The sequence below is a fragment of the Onychomys torridus genome, chromosome 1 (assembly GCF_903995425.1).
Source record: "Onychomys torridus chromosome 1, mOncTor1.1, whole genome shotgun sequence".
Classification (NCBI taxonomy): domain Eukaryota; kingdom Metazoa; phylum Chordata; class Mammalia; order Rodentia; family Cricetidae; genus Onychomys; species Onychomys torridus.
The window spans coordinates 112,567,328-112,586,437 of NC_050443.1; the positions used below are offsets into that span (position 1 = coordinate 112,567,328).

Here is a 19,110-nt window from a genome sequence, read left to right on the forward strand (position 1 = left end):
TGGCCTGCAGGTTTATAACTGTTGTCTGTCGTATGGATTTCATCCTTAGTTGACATGAAGGTTCTCCCTAATGTTTTGGTTAGTGTGTACATTTCTTTCTTCATTCTTTTATTTTCCAAGTAGGTATTTCATATTTCAGATCCCCTCGTCACCTTGCCCAGGCTTGTCTTGGAATTCATAGTGTAGTTTAAGTTGGTCTTGAATTCATGCTGATCTTCTTGTCTCAGCTTCCTTAGAGCTAGGATTACAGACATGAGCTTCCATGCCCAGCTTAAGGTATGTGTTTTTATAAATAGCATGTATCTATTTTTATTTACCAATCTCACAGTTCCTTAAATTTAACATTCTGTTTGTTTACGTATAATGTGAGGTTTGGGATCCTATTTCTTAACCTAAATAATAATAATAATAATAATAATAATAATAATAATAATAATAATAATAAAGCAAACATAATTTCTAAAGCATTGTAATTAAGATGGCCAAGGATTGTAATGAGAACACAAGTCATGTTAAACTGCAGACATCTTTAAAGAGGATGAGGCAAGGGGAAGTTTTTAAGGTCCAAGTGAGGAAGAGTATATCCGATATTTTGGAATAATCTTCTGGCTACAGTGAATAGACAGGAGTGACCTCATCCAAGGTTGCTTTGTGAATGATTGGTTAGGAATGAAAAGCTTTGTTGCCATCCGTGGTCACCTGTGCTACGCAGGTTCTGTTGTGATAGCTTCTGTGGGACATTCATGCTGAGGACATACCTTTCACAGCCTCCAGCTTTAGGGCCTTTGGGGAAATAGGTTCTGTACAGAAACTACATTTTGACTTTGACAGCTTTTGTATTCTCATTTTAAATGAAGATTTTTCTCCTAAACACTGGTTTATCAACAGCCCTGTAGTTAGGCTTTGATTGTAAATTGTTGCAGACACATTGGTCTGCTGGTTGCTTGTTTGATCCCATGTCAGTGGCAGAAGTGATTGGTGCCTGGGAATCAGTGTCCCACCCCTCGCTGCCACAGGGGAGCCACTGTTTCTGGGGAAGCTGCCCTGGATTCTGGTGATAAGTTTCATTCCTCTGTTTTTTTAGAAATGGTTATCTTTTCAAGCAGTGGGCTCCCAACAAATAAACAAAACAGAAAGATGCAGTAAATCTAAAGGCACAGAAAGTCTGAAAATAAAAACGGAGAAGGAAATTCCCTTTGCACATAGAATTTGGAAATGGCATGGATCACTAGACTTCTAAGAATTTTTGCAATCCTTAATACATTCACACAAATAATCAAACATCATTATAAAAATAATCCTTATTCATGTAACTAGAATCACAAATCAGATTTAATTACTTTAAAAGCAGTACTTCAAGGACTTCAAAACAAACAGATGTCAGGTTGTCGAGGCGGCTCAGAGGCTAACAGCACTTGCTCTTCTCCAGAGGACCCAGGTTCACTTCCCTGCAACCACACAGCAGCTCACAACCATCTTCAAGTCCAGTTCTCGGAGATCCGATGGCCTCCGATGGCCTCTTCTGGCCTCTACCAAACAGTGCACACACATGGTTCTCATACATATATGCAGGCAAAAGATAATCTTAAAACTGAGCCAAAAAAACTTACAGATGTTACAAAGAAAACAATCCTTAAGATTTAGCTTTTTGTGATTAAAAAACCAATACAGACAGCAGAAAAATTATCTGGAAAATACAGAAGTCTTTGTACCCACAGTTATACATTGAATTAGTGTCAAAAAGACTTGGATTCAGGCTTTGCTTCAGTGTGTAGGTTCAGGTTTGGAGACTATTAGAAATGCTTTGTCAATTGGACCGTGCATTTTAAATTTCCTTTTGTAATCTGTGTCCTTCCAAACCTCCAGCTTGCAGACTAGAACAGGCTTAAGTTCTCTCTTCACTTTTCTCTGTTCTTTCTCACTTTGGAACAATGCCTGCAGTTCGCCTACTGAATATGAACTGCATTTTGTAACCCCGGATCCTCTTATCTGAACAAAATGCTCTCTTTGCCCTTCTTTTCCAAAAATATCTCTTTCTCCTCATAATCCTCTTTGTCTCTTCCCTTCCTGCTTCCTGGTTCTAGTTGGGCTTTGTCTCCTTCCTTAAATTGACACTTTTCAATAAACCTCTAAAAATCTCTGCATTAAGACAATTACCATTTTTCACAATGAAGGGATGAATTTTATGGCTTACAAGTTTTCCTTATCAAAACATGCTTTATTCTTTCCACTTTCTTCTTTCCATAGAATTATCCATCAGCTTGAATTTGAAACTCCCGAGTAATCATTTTAGTGAAGATCAGAGAAGAAATCTACCTTGAATTTTTTCCATGTACTGACAATGTATGGAAATGTGAATTTTAACAGACCCAGTTATATACTGTGTTGTACAGATTTTAAAAAGCCAAGAAAACTTTTATATTTAACTTACTTTTATTATTATAACTTACATTGGAATCGTATAGTTCCTTTGTTTACTTAATGCCACCTGTAGGCTTTAGCTTATGTGGTAATTTATTTGTAAACATACTATTTCACACTCAGCTAATTTATTCCTTGAGTACATATGAAATTGGAGATGTTACATATATAGTCTTTATTTCCAGTTGTTTCCTTGCTGAAGACAAGCCCTAAAAGTTAAGTAGCTGTGTTTAATGCGTAGGAGGCAATAGACATTATCTTTTTATTTGTGTATTTATTTTTAAGTCAAAGTTATGGTTTGGTTTCAGTATCTAGCAGAGATAATTACAACCTTGCCAAGCTCTGAAGTCGAGGCCAAGGTATGTGCTAATACTGAAAGTCATCTCTGTTTTTGTTTTGTTAAAATTTGTAAGTAAGTAGGACAGTAATGTCTCTTTATTAGTTTATAAAAAGATAGTTGAATGAAAATTATATTTGTGATAGAATGGAACAAGTTAAGGTCACTCACTTACATAACTACATTTTAAGATTCTTATTTGTAGTTTTATAAAGCCTGAGACAAAATTGTTCAGCCTTGGAAGTTCATAAAGCTCACAGTTTTCAAATAAACTTTCTCTACTTTTATTTTTTATTTTTTCCCCTTTCTTTTATTGCAAATGAACTTAGGAGTGAGCACTTAGATATTTTCATTTTGGCTAGAATTGGGTGAAATAAATTGCCAAACTCTCTTGAATAACAAGATTATTTTAATGTGAAGGGAAAAGGTAGATTGAAAATAGAGACAAAAAAGAAATTAGAGCAGAAACTTAAGATGATTATTATGTTTATTATATAGTTGCAGATGTAGAATAATCATAACAGTGTTGACATGAGAATTTTAAATCAGGCAGCATGCAATCAAAAAATGTTTTTAGGCACACAGAGCCAAAGAGATTTGCCACCAAGAGACATAAATGTGACCACAAGTTCAAGTATTTTAAAAATGCAGAGAAATCACTCCTGCGGGAACTATTGTTAAAATTATTGCATTGGATTGCAGGGTCACTAAGTTAACTCTGTCCTGAGCTGTTGCTGGGACATAAGGAAAGAAAGTCCCCTTTATGGAAAGTCCTCCCCAAGAAAACAGGCAGCAACTGGCAGAAGACCCTTCATAGGAGTTCCACTTCAAAGACGGTTTGTGGCTTCATATAGCTCTGGCTGCCTTAGTGGAGGGATCATTCCAATGCTTAGAATCAGTGTGTGCCTTTGCCAAAAAGTGGGAACCTTGATCTGAGAAAAGACTCATATGAGTCAGAAAAAGCTATGTTGTAGAAATGGATAATACCACAAGTTCCATATTGGGTCTCCTAGAGTTGACTGTTTTCTCCAAAGGGTTGTGATCCAGGCTCCAGGCCCATTTGTGATCACCACATATATCAACTTAAATTAAAAAAAAACAAACAAACAAAACCTGACATCCACCATGACTGTAGGTATGAGTCATCTACTATCTAACATGTTTGTCGTATCTATCATATCCTTCACCTATCATCTATCTCATCTACCTACTTGTCTTTCTGTTACCTCCTAATTTGTCTCTCTCCCTGTCTCCCTGTCTATCTAGCCATTTATTCATCCATCTAGGTTAATTTTTATTGTCAATTTGATACAGCCTAGAGTTGCCTGAGGAGGAACCCCAGTTGAAGAATTGCCTCCATCACATTGTCCTGTCTGTGGCCATGTCTATGAGATATTGTCTTGCCAGTTAATCTAGGACAGTGGCCTGAACCTGTGGGTTGTGACCCCTTTGGGGGTCAAATGACCCTTTCACAGGGTTTGCCTAAGACCATTTGTACATCAGCTATTTGCATTATGATTCATAACAGTAGCTAAATTACAGTTATGAAGAAGCAATGAAAATTTTATGGTTTGAAGTCACCACATGAGGAACTGTATTAAGGGATCACAGCATTAGGAAAGTTGAGAAACACTGATCTAGGAGGTCCATGCTACTGTGGGCAGCACCATTCCCTGGCCAGATGGTTCTGGGTAACTTAAGAAATGTAAATGAGCATAAACCAGTGAGTGAGCCAGTAAGCAGAGGTCTTCAATCATTTCTGCTTGAGTTCCTGCCCAGACTTCTCTTAGTATGAAGTATAAGCTAAATAAACTCCTTTTACCCTAAGTTAGTTTTAGTCAGTGTTTTCTTACAGCAATGGAGAAGAAACTAGAACACTACTTATATGTTCTATATTGTGTATTTATCTTCTCTGTAATCTATCTAGGTCTTTTATATATAGTTCTCTAGCCATCTATTATCTCTATGTATATATATATATATATATGTCTGTCCTCATCTATCAATCATATATATTCCTCTGTTTATCATTTCTCTGTATCATTTATCTATTTCTCATCCATTGATCCTTCATCTGTCTCTTACATCTATCTATCTATCTATCTATCTATCTATCTATCTATCTATCTCTATTAATTACTTTATTATTGCTGTAATGAAATACCATTCCCAAAGCCACCTGTAGAAGAAAGTGTTTATTTGGACTTACAGTTCCAGTGGCTCAGATCCCATAGTGTGGAGCATAGGCAGCAAACAGCAGGCATGATGGCCAAGAAGAACCTGACAGCTCTCATCTCTAACTGTAAGCAGGAAGCAGAGTGAGACCTGGGAATGGCTTGTGCTTTTGAAACCTCAGAGCTCATCCCCAGTGACATACTTCCAATTCCAAGGTCACCCTTCTTAAACCTACCCAAACTACAATGACAGCTGGGGACTGAGCCTGCAAACATCAAAGCCTATGAGTAACATTTTCATTCAAAATGTAAGACAAGGGGTTATTTTTCAAGGTCAAAGACATGGAATAGCATCAGACACTTGAAATGGTACTTGTTGGCCACAAAGATTCATAGCAGGAGTGGCATCAATCTGAGGTTGAGGAGGCGGGTATAGCTGAAGTTTTTCTGTGTCCCTGCCTGCCCGTGGTCAGGACACATCTTTCTCAACCGCCAGTCCTATAGCCGCTTGGACCCAAGTAAACACATAGAGGCTTATGTTATTTATAAACTGTATGGCCATTAGCTCAAGCTTATTACTGACTAGCTCTGACACTTAAATTAATCCATAATTCTTACTTATGTTTAGCCATGAGGCTTGGTACCACTTCCCAGTTCTGCCTTTGCATCTTGCTTCTCATCACGGTGGAGGCTGGCAGTGTCTCCTGACTCAGCCTTCCAGTTCCCAGAATTCTCCTCTCTTTTTGTCCCGTCCATACTTCCTGCCTGGCTACTGGCCAGTCAGCACTTTATTTATTAACCAATCCGAGCAACATATTCACAGCATCCAGAGTGATTGATATCCATAGTGTTGGGCAGAGGTAGTATTGCAGCCACTGTGTAGATGTGGGCTTTCTGGTGATAATATTTGGTAACTATGCTTGGGTTCCCTTTCTTATAGCTTCTAAGCCTTATTTAGTTAAAGAAAAAAAACTTTAAAAATCATATGTATGCTTGTGTGTCCATGTGGGGTTGTGTGCATTTTAGTTAGTGTTCATAGATGGCCAAAGGGGGTGCTAGATTCTCTGATCAGGGTGTTAGGAACAGAATTCAGGTCCTCTGTAAGAGTAGTGCTTGCTTAACCACTGTGCATCTTCCCAACCCTATTTACTTGTTTTTAATGGTTTAACACAAAATGATTACATATTGATTATCACAACTTGTACATTTTTTCCACATATTTGTTTCTATTACTTTTCTATGCATTTTCCTCTTTTTAAGCACCACATTCCCTGTTTTTTTTCCCTTCTCCCCTTGATTTCTTCAATACGAGTTAATGTTTTCTATTTTCCATCTTATTTTCTGCTGTCTTGACATGTTAAACATCTTTTACTACTTTTTTTTTTTTTTTTTGATAATTATCCCAGCTGGAAACATGCCTGCTAAATTTAAGGAATCATTGAAATGACCATTTCCAATCCCTTGAAAACAGCCTTATCCAGCACAGCAGACCATGGAGACTCAATGCATTCTTTCTGTCCTTGGCGTTCATGTCGCCACGCACTTTAATTCTACACGTATTTTGAGCTCGGCCACACATGGCTGTTTTGTATAGTTGGCATTCATTGGTTGTGCTCTATGTATAGAACTGCTTTCATCTCTCTCTTAACTTCAGGTTTCCCTAAGGGGTCGTTTTCCTCCTGTCAAAAGAGTTCCCCTTAGAATTTCCTTTAGAGGAAATCAGCTCCAGGGTTTGTGTATATGAAAATGATTTATTTCATGTCTGTGTTTGAAAGATACTTTCATTTGACACAGCCCTCCAGATTGGCAGTTTTCTTCCTCCAGGTGTTATTCTATTTTCTTCTGCTTTCCATCATTTATGGCGCGAAGTCTCTTTTCCGACGCACTGTTATTGTTACATCCTTAAAGATAGAGTAATATGTGTCCCCCGCCTCTGGCTGCCCTCAAGGTTTATCTCTGTGGTTATTTGCATAGGAAATAACCTGTGTGGGCTGCATAGGAACACTTCCCTTTGGATTTATTTTGCACTGACTATTTGGAGTTTAGACTTTTGAAGTCTTTGATCATCATTCTAATGACTTCCCTCCCTCATGATCCTGGCTTTCTGCTGATACTTCAGTTACGTGTGTCCTAGATCTCTGCTCTGCCTCCCCACTCTTGTCTCTGTTGTCCTCCTTCATCTATGTTCTTGGTAACTTTTCTCTGTGTTATCTTCCATTTCGCTATTTTTATTTCTTGCTGTGCCTAGTTTCTGGTTAGCTCATACAGTGAATTCCTAACGTTATTACATTGTTTAATGTGAGACTTTGAATTTTAAAGATCCATTTGTGCACTGCAATGATCCACCTTGACTTCTGTTTTTTCCCCACCTTTTATTTTTCTGACATTTCATCATTTTATTTTTTCTAGTTAAAAAATGTTTTATTTTTATTTGTGTGACTGCTTGTGTGTTTCTCTCTGTGTGTAAACACATGTATATGGTACCCACAGTGGCCAAAAGAAGGTGTTGGATTCCCTGGAGCCTGTTGTAGGCTTCCATGTAGGTGCTGGGAACCAAACTCAGGTCCTCTGCAATAGTAGCAGCACTCCTGACCACTGAGCCATCTCCCCAGCCTCCACATTTCCTCTAATTTTGATGTTCCCATCGACTGACTACAGGAAATCTCCTGTGCTCTGGGTCATTATCTTCTTTTTCTCTTTGGTTTGGCCATGGGAACCAACTTTTGCTGAGGTTAATGAATTTTGTCTGAAGGCTGGACTACACATATGCAAAACTGTGGGAGCTCCAGATTGTGTGTCTTCCTTAGGTGGCTTATGCCATCTTCTGGGTTGAACCCCTTGGTCTTGTCAGACACTGTGCTTGGGCATCACGGTACTGTAAGCCTGGTCATGTCTGTTGCTGTGGTAAAAATACCCCAACAAAAGGTAGCTTTGGGAGAAAAGCTGTGTCTTTCAATTCTAGGTCACAGTCTTATCATTTCTGAGAAGTCAAGGCAGACACAGCCATAGTCAAGAGCAAAGAGATAATAAATGGATCCTGTCTGCTGTTAGCTAGCTTTGTCTTCTCTAATACTATTCAGGAGCTCCTGCCTGGGGAATGGTGCCACCCACAATGGGCTATGTCTTCTCACACCAGCTAATCCAGGTAGCTCTCCATAGACATGCCCATAGGCCAACTTGGTCTAGATAATTTCTCATTAAAACCATCTTTCCTGATGATCCTAGGTTGACTTTTAAAACTAACAAAAGCCTGCATTTTAGACTTGGTCCATCTGGTCACTTGGTTTCATGAGAGCTTATGGTGGGCTTTGTGCCTCATAGACCTGGTGAGCTGCAGTCTGCATTTCATTTTCCAAGGTTCTCCAGTGTTCCCACTCTAGAATCCTCTGTGTTGGACTGGAGAAATGACTTGGTGGTTAAGAGCACTGGCTGCTCTCCCAGACTACCCAGGTTCAGTTCCCAGCACCTATATTCCAGCTTCATAACTGTCTGTAACTCTGGTTCCAGAGGCTCCAAAACCCTCACACAGACAAATGTGCACATAAAATAAAAATAAATAAAATATATTTTCTGAAAAAGAATCTGCTGTATTTTGTTTTTATCTTTTATCTGTTGGGTTATTGAAAGTCCCTTTCCTTGATTTTTGAAACCCAAGTTATTTCTTCTGTAGACTGGTACCAGTTCCACTTGGCTTTCATTTTAGTGTTTAGTCTCACACACCACATAGCTCCAGGAACTGGCAAATGTCCTGGGGTGACAGAAAATTATAACTTATTTACAGTAAGTGGTATATGTAAGCTTTCATGGAACCAGTGTCCAAAGTGCTTATTGTTCATTTAAAGCAAAGCTGAAACTCGTGACAATTTCCTGGTTTCCGTCGCCTTTTAAGTGAATGCACTGCTATAGTGCCATTACTGAATTTCCTATTATAATGTCATTTTCTAATCGCTATAAGATCCCATTACGTTTAGACAATTAAGTCTCCTTACATTCATTCTATAACATCATGACACCTCCCAGGTATTTGCAGCAGCACCCACCATTGTTTCCTCACCACCTGCGAACAGAAGTTCATGACTCTATTATTTTAATTGTTCAGTACATCATTTAAGCAAACCTCTATTTGGAAACCTTTATTTACAAAACAGGTGCACTGGGTTGCAATTTCCCACTTTATACAGAATTCCTTGCTTTAGAATGGAACTCATTTAAATGTAAGATTACCTCTGGGGTAATTAATTATCACTGAGTTTATGAAATTTTCCATTGTGTACAAGTTTCAGGTGGGGTATATTTTTAATTAGGCAGGAAACTAGTTTACATTAATAAAACATCTGAGTTGCTACATTTTAAAATGTAAATGCAACTTGCAGTAACTGCTAATAAATAATTTATAGATGGGACTTATTTATGATGAGCAGCATATATCAGCATCCACGGAAGTAGCATACAAGAGCCTTATTGTCCATTTAAGGTAGAGCTGAAGATCTTGACAGCTTTCTGGGCCTTGTTGCCTCTTAAATGGATGCACAGGGATAGTGCCATTTCTCAAAAGTATTTTGAATTTACCCATATGATGTCATTTTTTTCAAGCAGTTATAAGAGCCTGTCATATTTAGACAATTAACTCTCTTATGTTAGTTACATAACATTAGGAGTTAGGAATATTGGCAAGAAGCTTAAAGATATAGCTCTTACAATAGCGCACTTGTCTGGAATGCATCAGGCCTGGGCTCCATCCATAGTCCATAAAATCAGGTAACGAATAATTGAAAGTGGGTACAAAGCAGGTCAAAGTGGGAATATGGTTTTTTTTTTTTTTTTTTTGCGTGGGAAGATTAAAGCTAAATTGGTCCATCATATCACCGCCTTTTCTTCCTTCTGTCTCCTTTCCAGACTTCCCTTTGTATACTTTGTACTTTTTCTGTTTCTGAACTTTGTCAGGTTACCAGCAATATGTATTGTAAGTCTGCCACTCGGATGCCTCCCTCAATAGTCGCGTATCAAATCCCATTCTTCTTTTGATGGATGCTGGAGATGGCACCTCATACTCCCACAGGCCCCCATCAACTTTCTCAGTTACTGCGGGGGCAGGGTGCACAGTGGGAACTTCTCCTCAGGTCCCCACAGTGTCGTGTGTTTCTTGCAGGCTGTATGAAAACAAAGGGGAGGCCGACTTCGTGGAGTCCTTGTTGCAGCTATTCCGGTCCATCAACGATATGATGAGCAGCATCTCAGAGCTCACGGTCAGGGTGAAGGTAGGTGCCACCACGCTCAGGCAGCTCCCTCCTGGGCTGAGAGACCCTGAGTCATGAGTGTGGTCTTGGTCTATGAACAGTGAGTTTTCATCTCCTTCCTCCCTAGGTAGCTGAACTATTGCTTAGCTCTTGGCTCTATTCCAGAGAAGTTCTGGATCTACTTTATATAGATAAGGGAAGTTTATTAAAGTCAATTTAACAGCCAGCCTGTCAGGGCATCTGGCACTGGAGACTCTGGGAGGGATGCTGAGGTGGATGGAACTTTAGTCAGGCCGCAGGCTGTGAAAAGGGGATGTTTCTTTTCTCCTCTTCACCCACTCCTTTTGTATATGTCTGTGTATGTATGGATGCATGTGTAAGGTGTGTGTGCATGTGTGTGTATGTTGAGGGCAGAATTTGACCTTGTTGTCATTCCTCAAGTATTGTCCACCTTGTGTTTGTTTGTTTGTTTGTTTGATTGATTGTTTTGTTTTAGATGAGGTTTCACTGGCTGGCCTGGAATTCACTATGTGGACCAGGCTGTGCTAGAACTCACAGAGACTTATCTGCCTTTGTCTCCCAAGTGTTGGGATTAATGGCATGCACCATCATGTCCAGCCCACTTTCTGTTTTCAAGACAGGGTCTATCACTGAACCTGGAGCTTGATAATTAGGCTACTCTGGCTGACTAGTTAGCTTCAGCGATCTTCCTTTCTGTGCCTGCTCAGATATTTGAGATATTAAGTGTGTATCACCATGCCTGGCATTATATATGTATGCTCCCAGGAACCTAGCTCTTCATGGCTTGTATGTATACACGTGCCTCTAATGGCTGAGCCATCTTGTTGCCCTCCCCCCCAGGTTTTGTTTTTGTTTTTGTTCACAAAATGAGTTTTGTGGGATTGAATTCAGGTCTTAGTGCTTGCAAGGCAAGCACTCGAGTGGCTGAGCCATCTTCCCAGCCCTTCTTCAAACATTTATGATCACTTCTTGTTCTGTTGTCCTTGGGAAGAAGGCTTAGGACTCCTTTAGGACTTCCTGGCATAGAGTCATCCCAGAGACCGGGTGTGGAGAGGCCCTGGGGAGCAGTCCCTGGCTCTAGCACCCTTGGTATCTCTGTGATGTAGACTTTTACGGGCTGATTTATGACCAGGCAAGCTGTGCAGTTGGGAGTTTGCTGCCTGCAATAATTCCAGCGAGGAACAAAAGCAAACCTTCTAAGTGAGTCCTTGTGGCTTCACTCTCCATGCCAAAGCTGCATCTTTTCTTCCTTTGTGTTCTGTTGGTGGATAAAGTCAAACGAGTTCTTGGTCGTTCTTGTGTTGAAAGTGTTTTGGGCGAGTCCTCTCCCAGCTGTAAAGCTTTGCCATGCTGTCTGTGATGAGGCTATGTGTGTTCAGAAGTGGTTCCTGTCACAGTGACCAAGGTGCCTCTCCTAGTCAAGCAAGAGTAAAGCTGTGGCTTCCCTTCTGCCTCCAAGGTAGTTCCTGGCCAAGCCTTGAGATCCCTCACCCAATTTTGACATGAATTTCCTCCCAAATTGGTGATCTATGAAGAAAGCCGTGTCCTACATAGATTCAAAGTTTTAGGTTGGTAGTTTTTGACAGTGTGATATTGCCCAAGGCTGCCTTAGCCTTTCAGGGTTAAAATTAACTTTCCACCAATATATTTTACTGAGCAATGCAGTGGCATGTGAGGGAAACAGACACACATTGTACAAGAAGAGATAAAAACAGTTCCAGGAAGTTTTGAGACCAGAAGTAATTTTAGTTGGCTAAATATATTCTTACATGATTACATTTGATTGGGCTTGACTGGTGTCTGCCTGCCTCACTGGAAGTCAAGGCATTTGTCAGTAGAACCTGGAAAACCTTCCCTTTGGTGGGTGTTTTAGTGTAAGACACGGATGAATTCAGTGATGCTGAGGCTTGCTACAGGCCTTCCATCTGCAGGTTGGAAGACGAGTTTCTTCCTTTACTGTTTGTTCATTTGGCATTGTATGATCTTACCACATTTGCCCTATCAGCATTGCTGAATTAAGGGTCCTTGGACTTGAGTCCTGGCTCTCACCCTATTTATACTCTTTCTTTTTTGCCACGTTGAAATGGAAATAGAATGGTGCAGTGTCTCAGGTTGAGTAAGTGTTTTTCTTACTGGGGAATTTACAAGGATTAAATATTGTTTCTCAAAGGGCTGCCAGGGGTAACTGCTTTGATTTGCTGGTGCCAGTCATGCCATGTTCTCATGGTGCCTATGCCTCCAAGTGTTTGCATGTAAGTGCTGTGTGAATATGTGTCTGTACCTAATTTACTGATGTATATGTGCATCTGTGTGGGGTTTGAGCATAGTGTATGTCTGTGTGTGAATGCACGTGTGAATATATATGAGTAGGCATGTATGTTTGTGCTGTATGAGAGTGTGGATTGCAGTGTATGTTTCTTTATTTCACCGTGTCCATTCATTTGTAGTGCCTTTGTTGTATATATGAAGCTGAAAATAGCTCATGAAAAAAATGTCAGCCCTTATCCCACATGATGCACTCAGGCATTTTCTAGTCTCTTTTTGTCTCTTTTAGTCTATTCTAGACTCATGTTTTTCAGTAGTAAAATTGCTCGCTGGGAGGCTATGTGTTTCAGCAAGGGCTGATGGCTCTCAGCCCACATGTGCAAGCAGTGCTTCTTACTGTTCTTCAGGGCTCCTTCCCATCTTTCCTGTACAGAACAGGATGACTATATTATCCTAGTTCTCTGCACTTCCTCCACGTCTTGTGGAGCCGCAGGCCCCTCCCACTTGGGCATGTGGCTGGGACTGGAGTGAAGACTAACTGAATTTGTGGCTCCTGCATTGAGAATGACACAGAGACATGTTGAGAGTCTGTCTCCTTCCAGGGACTACCCTTAGGGGGAAAGCCCTCCTGTATGTTCCCTTTGTCACACTCTCCTGGTGTGATTTCCATCTGGCCTTCCTAAAAGGAGCAGTGTTGGAATGGTGCCATTCTGTAATCAGTTGAATTGGAATTGGTGGGTGGGTTTTGCCCTCCAAGAGGCATGATTATAATGTCCTGAAAATAATCTTCTTTGCCTTGTGTCTTATGACAAGTTCTTCTGCATGGAAAATTTTTTATTGCTTTTTATTTATCTACGTCTTCTTTTTTTTTTTTTTTTTTTGGTTTTTCGAGACAGGGTTTCCCTGTGTAGCTTTGCGCCTTTCCTGGAACTCGCTTTGTAGCCCAAGCTGGCCTCGAACTCAAAAGAGATCCGCCTGGCTCTGCCTCCTGAGTGCTGGGATTAAAGGCGTGTGCCACCACCGCCCGGCTATTTATCTACTTTTAAGCTGGCATCTTGGGTCTATACTGCTTCTCTCAAATTTCAAAGTCTGCAGCTTTATTTTCTCCAGAAGAAACTCTGAATGTGTGAGGGGCCATGACAACCAACGGTCCAATGTGACAGCTTCCACAAATGAGAAGTCAGGCTTCGCAGAGCCTTGACCTACACAGTGCTTCTTCCATGATGACAGTAGTGCCCGTTCACACCTTCCCTCCAAGGCTCTTTCATTTTCCTCCCTAGGTTCAAGTCCATAAGACACAGGAGGCCCACTCATCCCCTCAGCTCTCACAGCTGCCGCTGTGGACACTCATCCTGCAGTCATGTGGTTTTCCTCTGCATGTGGAGTGATTTCCACACAGACACAGATCTGTATAATGAACCCCATGTCTGCCCAGTGTTCTTCCTCAGTGTACATGGGACATTCCTTCCAGGACTCAACAAAGTCAGATGGAGACCCGAGATGCTCAAATCCCTTAGAAAAATGAAATGGCATTTGCAAATAACCTTTGTCCATCCTCCTCTATAGTCTATTTTTTATTATTAACTTAATTTTTTCAGAAGAAGGAAGATTTCTTTTGCCTCACTGTTTGAGAGTGCTCAGTTTACATCAAATCTTCTCTGTTTGCTTAGCTTATGTTACCTAATTCAGTGTAAATGCCATGTAAATAGTGGTCCTGAATAGGGAATGATAAGAAAAAAAAATCTGTATATTTTTGGTTCAGACACATTTCCTTACATCTGATTTTGGTCAGTGCTTGGGTAAAACGCATTGATTCAGAACTTAAAAGTGGCCGTGCTGACAACATGTAACATACATGCTACATATTTCTTTTTATAAGTAGAACTTTAATAACTTCAGCATGGATTTGCAATATAACCAATAATTTCTCTCTCTCTCTCTCTCTCTCTCTCTCTCTCTCTCTCTCTCTCTCTCTCTCGCACATGTGTGCATGCACATGCACACACATGCACTTGTGAAGAGTACAGAAGCATAGCATCCTCTTGGAGCTAGAGTTGCGGGCAGTTGTGTGAGCCCCCTGACTTGAGTGCTGGGAACCGATCTTGAGTCCTCTGCAGAATCAGTATGCATCCTTAACCACTGAGCCATCTCTCTAGCCTGACCCACCAATGGTTTTCACCAGCACATTGTTCTCGCCTGCTGGCTGCACTGTAGCTCATTTAATCCACTTCCTCTTTCAGAATACAGAGGTGGTTTCCCTTTTCATTTTCATAAGCAACTCTTGAGGGGCTTGGCTGGCCATCTCTAGTCCTGGCAGAAAGAAGCCTTGTTACCTCTGGTCCACCCTGAGGCCTTCCGTGTCTGGCCCTCTCACATGTCTCTCCTGTAACTGCCACTTGTGCTCTCAGGGTTTGTCTCTCACGTGAGATGTCTGTGCTTTCTCTCTGCCTGGTGCTGTTAACTAAGATATTTGTGACTTGGTTTCCTGTGAGGCTCATCTTGTCCTTGCTTCCACTTCATTCTCGCAGGCATCAAATCCGGAGGGATCCGTTTAGTCTCTGAGCACCTACCTTAGTCTCTGCGTGCCTCTGGTTATTGGCCATGTATTGGAGGAGAAGAGAACTGTGCTTAGAATGTTAGCCAGTGAGGGACCAGACCATGGTAAACCAGCAAGCAGCTTAAGAAAATCACATTTTGAGTCTCAAAGTTTTGGCCAAAGCAAACTACATCCTCTTTCCTTCCTTTCCTTTCCTTTGGGGTTGTTTGGCTGTGTGTCAGTGGGTAGTGAAGGGCGGCCATGGACATGATATAGGCTTTACGCACAGACTTCTTGTATTTCCCAGGCACGGGATGTGATGTTCCTCATGGGGACTTTGCAGGCCATGGCACTGCATAAGGAAAAAGACTTACAGAGGAAGAGCTGAGTCTGGCAGGCCAGGAGCAGCCAACTGTGACAGGCATGGCTACACCTGGTTAAGAAATAGTCACAGGCCAGGCCTTCTAGAGAGTAGTGTTGACAAGGTGCCAGAGTCCAGAAGGTGAAAGACCTACTTAACATAGAAGTTGTATTAATTTCCTGCGATCATACGAAGACACTTCTTCAAATGCAGTGACTTGAAACAACATCAATCCGTTCTCTCATGGGCCTGTGGATTGGAAGCCTGGCATCAAAGCACCAGCAGGTGGATTCTGTCTGTGTAGTCTGGGACAGAATCTGGCAGTCCTCAGTCACCCTTGGCCCATAGACACGTCCATCTGGCTCTAGTCTGCATCTTCTCATGGGGGTTCTGCCTGTGAGTGTGTGTCTTGTGTCCTTTCTCCTCTTCGGTCATGTGGAACCAGTGCCCACTCTCCTGACGCCTGACTCCATGCCAACTTAATTTCATCAGACAAGACACTGCTTCCAAGTCAGATTGCACTCACAAGTACTTTGGGCTTGCATGTATCCTTTTGATGCAATCGACCCAATCCACAGCAGCAGTCAGCATGAGTGGCTCCCAAGAGAGTGGGAAAACATTGGAGAGACTATGGCTCTGGGCTAGGTACCTGTTATTAGCCTGACACATGAACTGTGGAGCAGAACGTTCTCAGATTAGTGTGGACACAAGAGGCCATGTGAACATAGTATTCTGCTTCTAAGTCTGAGGGAGATCCCACCCAGCTCTCAGGTGACCCTGATGTCTCAGGACCTTGCCTGACAGTTGGAAGAAGCCAGGCTAAGGGGACTTCCAGTGTCTGGGGGCACTAGTAGTGGGAGCGCTGGGGTCCAGGCTGGTACAGCCTTTCTGGCTGCTGCCTTCACCTCTGCTGCTTGCCTTGACCTCTGCTACTCGGATTTGAGTTGCTGTGCATGGGGAGACTCTTTCCAGTAAGGCCATAGCACAAGCCAGGAAAGAACCAACAGCAGAAAAGAAGGTGGCGGCTGTGAGGAACCTTTGGTTTAGAATTATCCCAAGTTCATTACTGTACTCTGTTCTGCGCATCTTCAGCGGCTTCCACAGGCCAGACAAGATGAGAACTCAGCAGACATGGCAGCCCAGGACCCTACTTTCTGCTTTGATGCTGTATAGTGGTTCTTACCTTCTCTACAGGACCACAAAGCACGAGCAAGGTTAATCTGGAGCCTCTTGCCAGGAGCACTTCTTTCTTGGTCCCGCTCCGTGCTGCAGGCCAGACCCTGCCTTTCCACCCTCCTTAAACAAGCCTGCCTTTGCATGGGTCCCCTTCCAGCAATGTGAGAGAGTCCTTACAAGGACCGTATCTGTCATTCGTGGTTTCTCGCTTTGCTGCAAAAACCCAGCCACCTTTCCTTGCTAGAGTAGCTATAATTATGGCCGTAATCACCGTGTGCCAGTCTGGGGCATGTGCCTGAGCTGATGTGCATTCATTTGCTCATTCTAGTGATTTTTCATCAAATTAATTTTCCTGTTGTCGGATGCAAGGGCTCTGCTTTTGGAATCTTAAGCCTACGGTGAGCGATTTCATTAGTCGGTGGTAGGAGAAAGTCATCATCTTTTCCTTTAACCTGTGATTGATTTTTCTGTGCAAATCACCATGGCCCTCCTTGTGTTGGAGGCAAGAGTTTGAGTTGGAATCACAGAATACTGGCCACTTTAACCATCCTACCCACTCTGCCTTTTGTACGAAGCTCACTGGGAAGTAGACACTCTTGACTTTGGGGCTTCTGCTCGGGAGCCCATGATTTCCTATGCTTCTGTCATGGCCTTCAGGACCCTCTGCCGTTCCTCCCGCATGTAGTACTGGTTTGCACCCGACTTCCTGCTCCCCATGCCATTTAGCACCTTTGTTCTTCTTCCATCATGGTCAGGTTCCTTCAGTGTCCCCGAGGGGCAGCAGGCCATACAAACAAGCTTATGCTTAGCAACCCATCGTTCATTTGCTCAGCTATTTCAAAAGTCTATTTGGGGTTAAAGACGTGGCTCAGTGAGTAGGAGATTTCTACTGTGTGCCTGACACTGTGCTAGGCCAAGATAGGAATAATACATTCAGTGTTCCCAGGGCTAAATTTGAGTAAGGAAGATGGTGATGAACCCATTAACCACCCAAAGAGGCAGAGTTACACAGCAGGAGAGTCTATCCAAATTCACACATGTTCTCACTTTATGACTTGTAGTAAATGATTTTAAGAAAAAGATAAGGTTTGAAATGACAGATTATGTCAGGGGATGGAAACACTTTGGAGGACTCTGGAGAATTTAAAGGAAGAGTAAAAAGAAACTGTGGGATGGGGAAATTGAGGTGGAGACAGGAGCTGACTTCGAGGCATCGGTGGCCTTCACAAGTGAGACATTTATCTGTTTATCTGGTGTGTTCGTGGTGCACTAGAGATGCTGAGGCAGGAAATTTGCAGGTTTGAGGACAGACTGGGGAACACTGCAAGACCTTGTTTCAAAACAGAACAGCGAAAGGCCCTAGAAAATTGTCCAGTGTTTGATCGTTTCCTAGTTATGTGTGAGACCCTCTTTAATAATCCACTACCACAAACAAAACAAAACAAATAAACAACAAGAAAATTCACCAAACATAAAAAGGAAATAAGATCAGGTCAGGGCTACATTCAAGCCTAGTTTGGGGCCATAGAGTGAGATCCTGTGTAACTCCACTCCCCAGATAAACAAATAATTCAATGGTTGTGACTGGCTTGAATCAGTAATGAGGACTGAGATCCCTGGAATCAGGGAGGATCAGGCTGGCATTTGTGTCCTGCTATGGTCAGGCCACCACTGACTTTTCCAAGAGCTGGCTTAGTGTTGCATGCAGAAGAGGGCACAGAGGATAAGAGAGGAATCGGGGGTCGGGGGTGAAATAAAACAGTGCTCCCCACCCCAGTCCTGAGGATATTTGGAGAATGTGATATTTGTCTTGTCCACGGTAGGCACTTAGCAACATTGCTGCCCCATGCCCAGGAACCATCTCCATCATAATTACCAGACACATCTCTTAGGTGTTACATATGTTCTCTGGGTTAGTGTTGCTCAGGTGAGACTCCATGAACTGCAGGGCTGGTGATAGAGTCGGAGAAGGAGATTAAGGTACTTAACCTGATGGTGGATCTGTGGTGGAAGATAGGAAGAAATAGGGGTGCACTGTCATGTCCTCTTCCAACCAGTGGTACAATTAAAGATACAGTAAAGACTACAGAACTTCCAGACATCTTGGATGGTTAGTTCCTGAGACTTTGCTTATGAGCCACAGTGTTGCCAAGGCTGTCCCACTCTGTGATAAGGATCCTGTACTTGCTCAGAGCAGCATGCTGGTCTGTGCATACACCTGCCTCTATCTTGCATGCTATCTTTGTATTGACTCACTTGCCATTTATAATAGAAAGTATAGTCTTTTGTTGTTGTTGAGGATTTAATTGTTTTATTTTATTGTAATAAAATTGGAATAAATTTTTATTTATGTATCTAGGCATAGTTATGTGCACATGTGAGTACAGTGCCTCTGGAGGCAAGGAGAGAGCACTGGATCCTTGGAGCTGGTGTTTCTGATTCTCCCACTCGGCTATTGGCAACCATAGTTGGTCTTCAACAAAAACAACAAGGCTCGGAACTACTGAGCTCTCTCTCTAGTTCCAACACACAGCTATCTTTATGGACTAGTTTCTCATTTTTTTTTTCTTTTTAAACATCTC

The 19,110-nt window shown here is 42.0% G+C and overlaps 1 protein-coding gene across 1 annotated transcript in view; it reads left to right on the forward strand.

The window, feature by feature from the left end:
• The window catches only part of Dock1 (dedicator of cytokinesis 1), a 453,773-nt gene that overhangs the window by 73,248 nt on the left and 361,415 nt on the right, over window positions 1-19,110 (forward strand). The window contains exon 24 of the mRNA XM_036177592.1: window positions 10,082-10,190. Coding sequence (XP_036033485.1) covers window positions 10,082-10,190 — 109 coding nt within the window. The remainder of the gene's footprint in view (window positions 1-10,081; window positions 10,191-19,110) is intronic.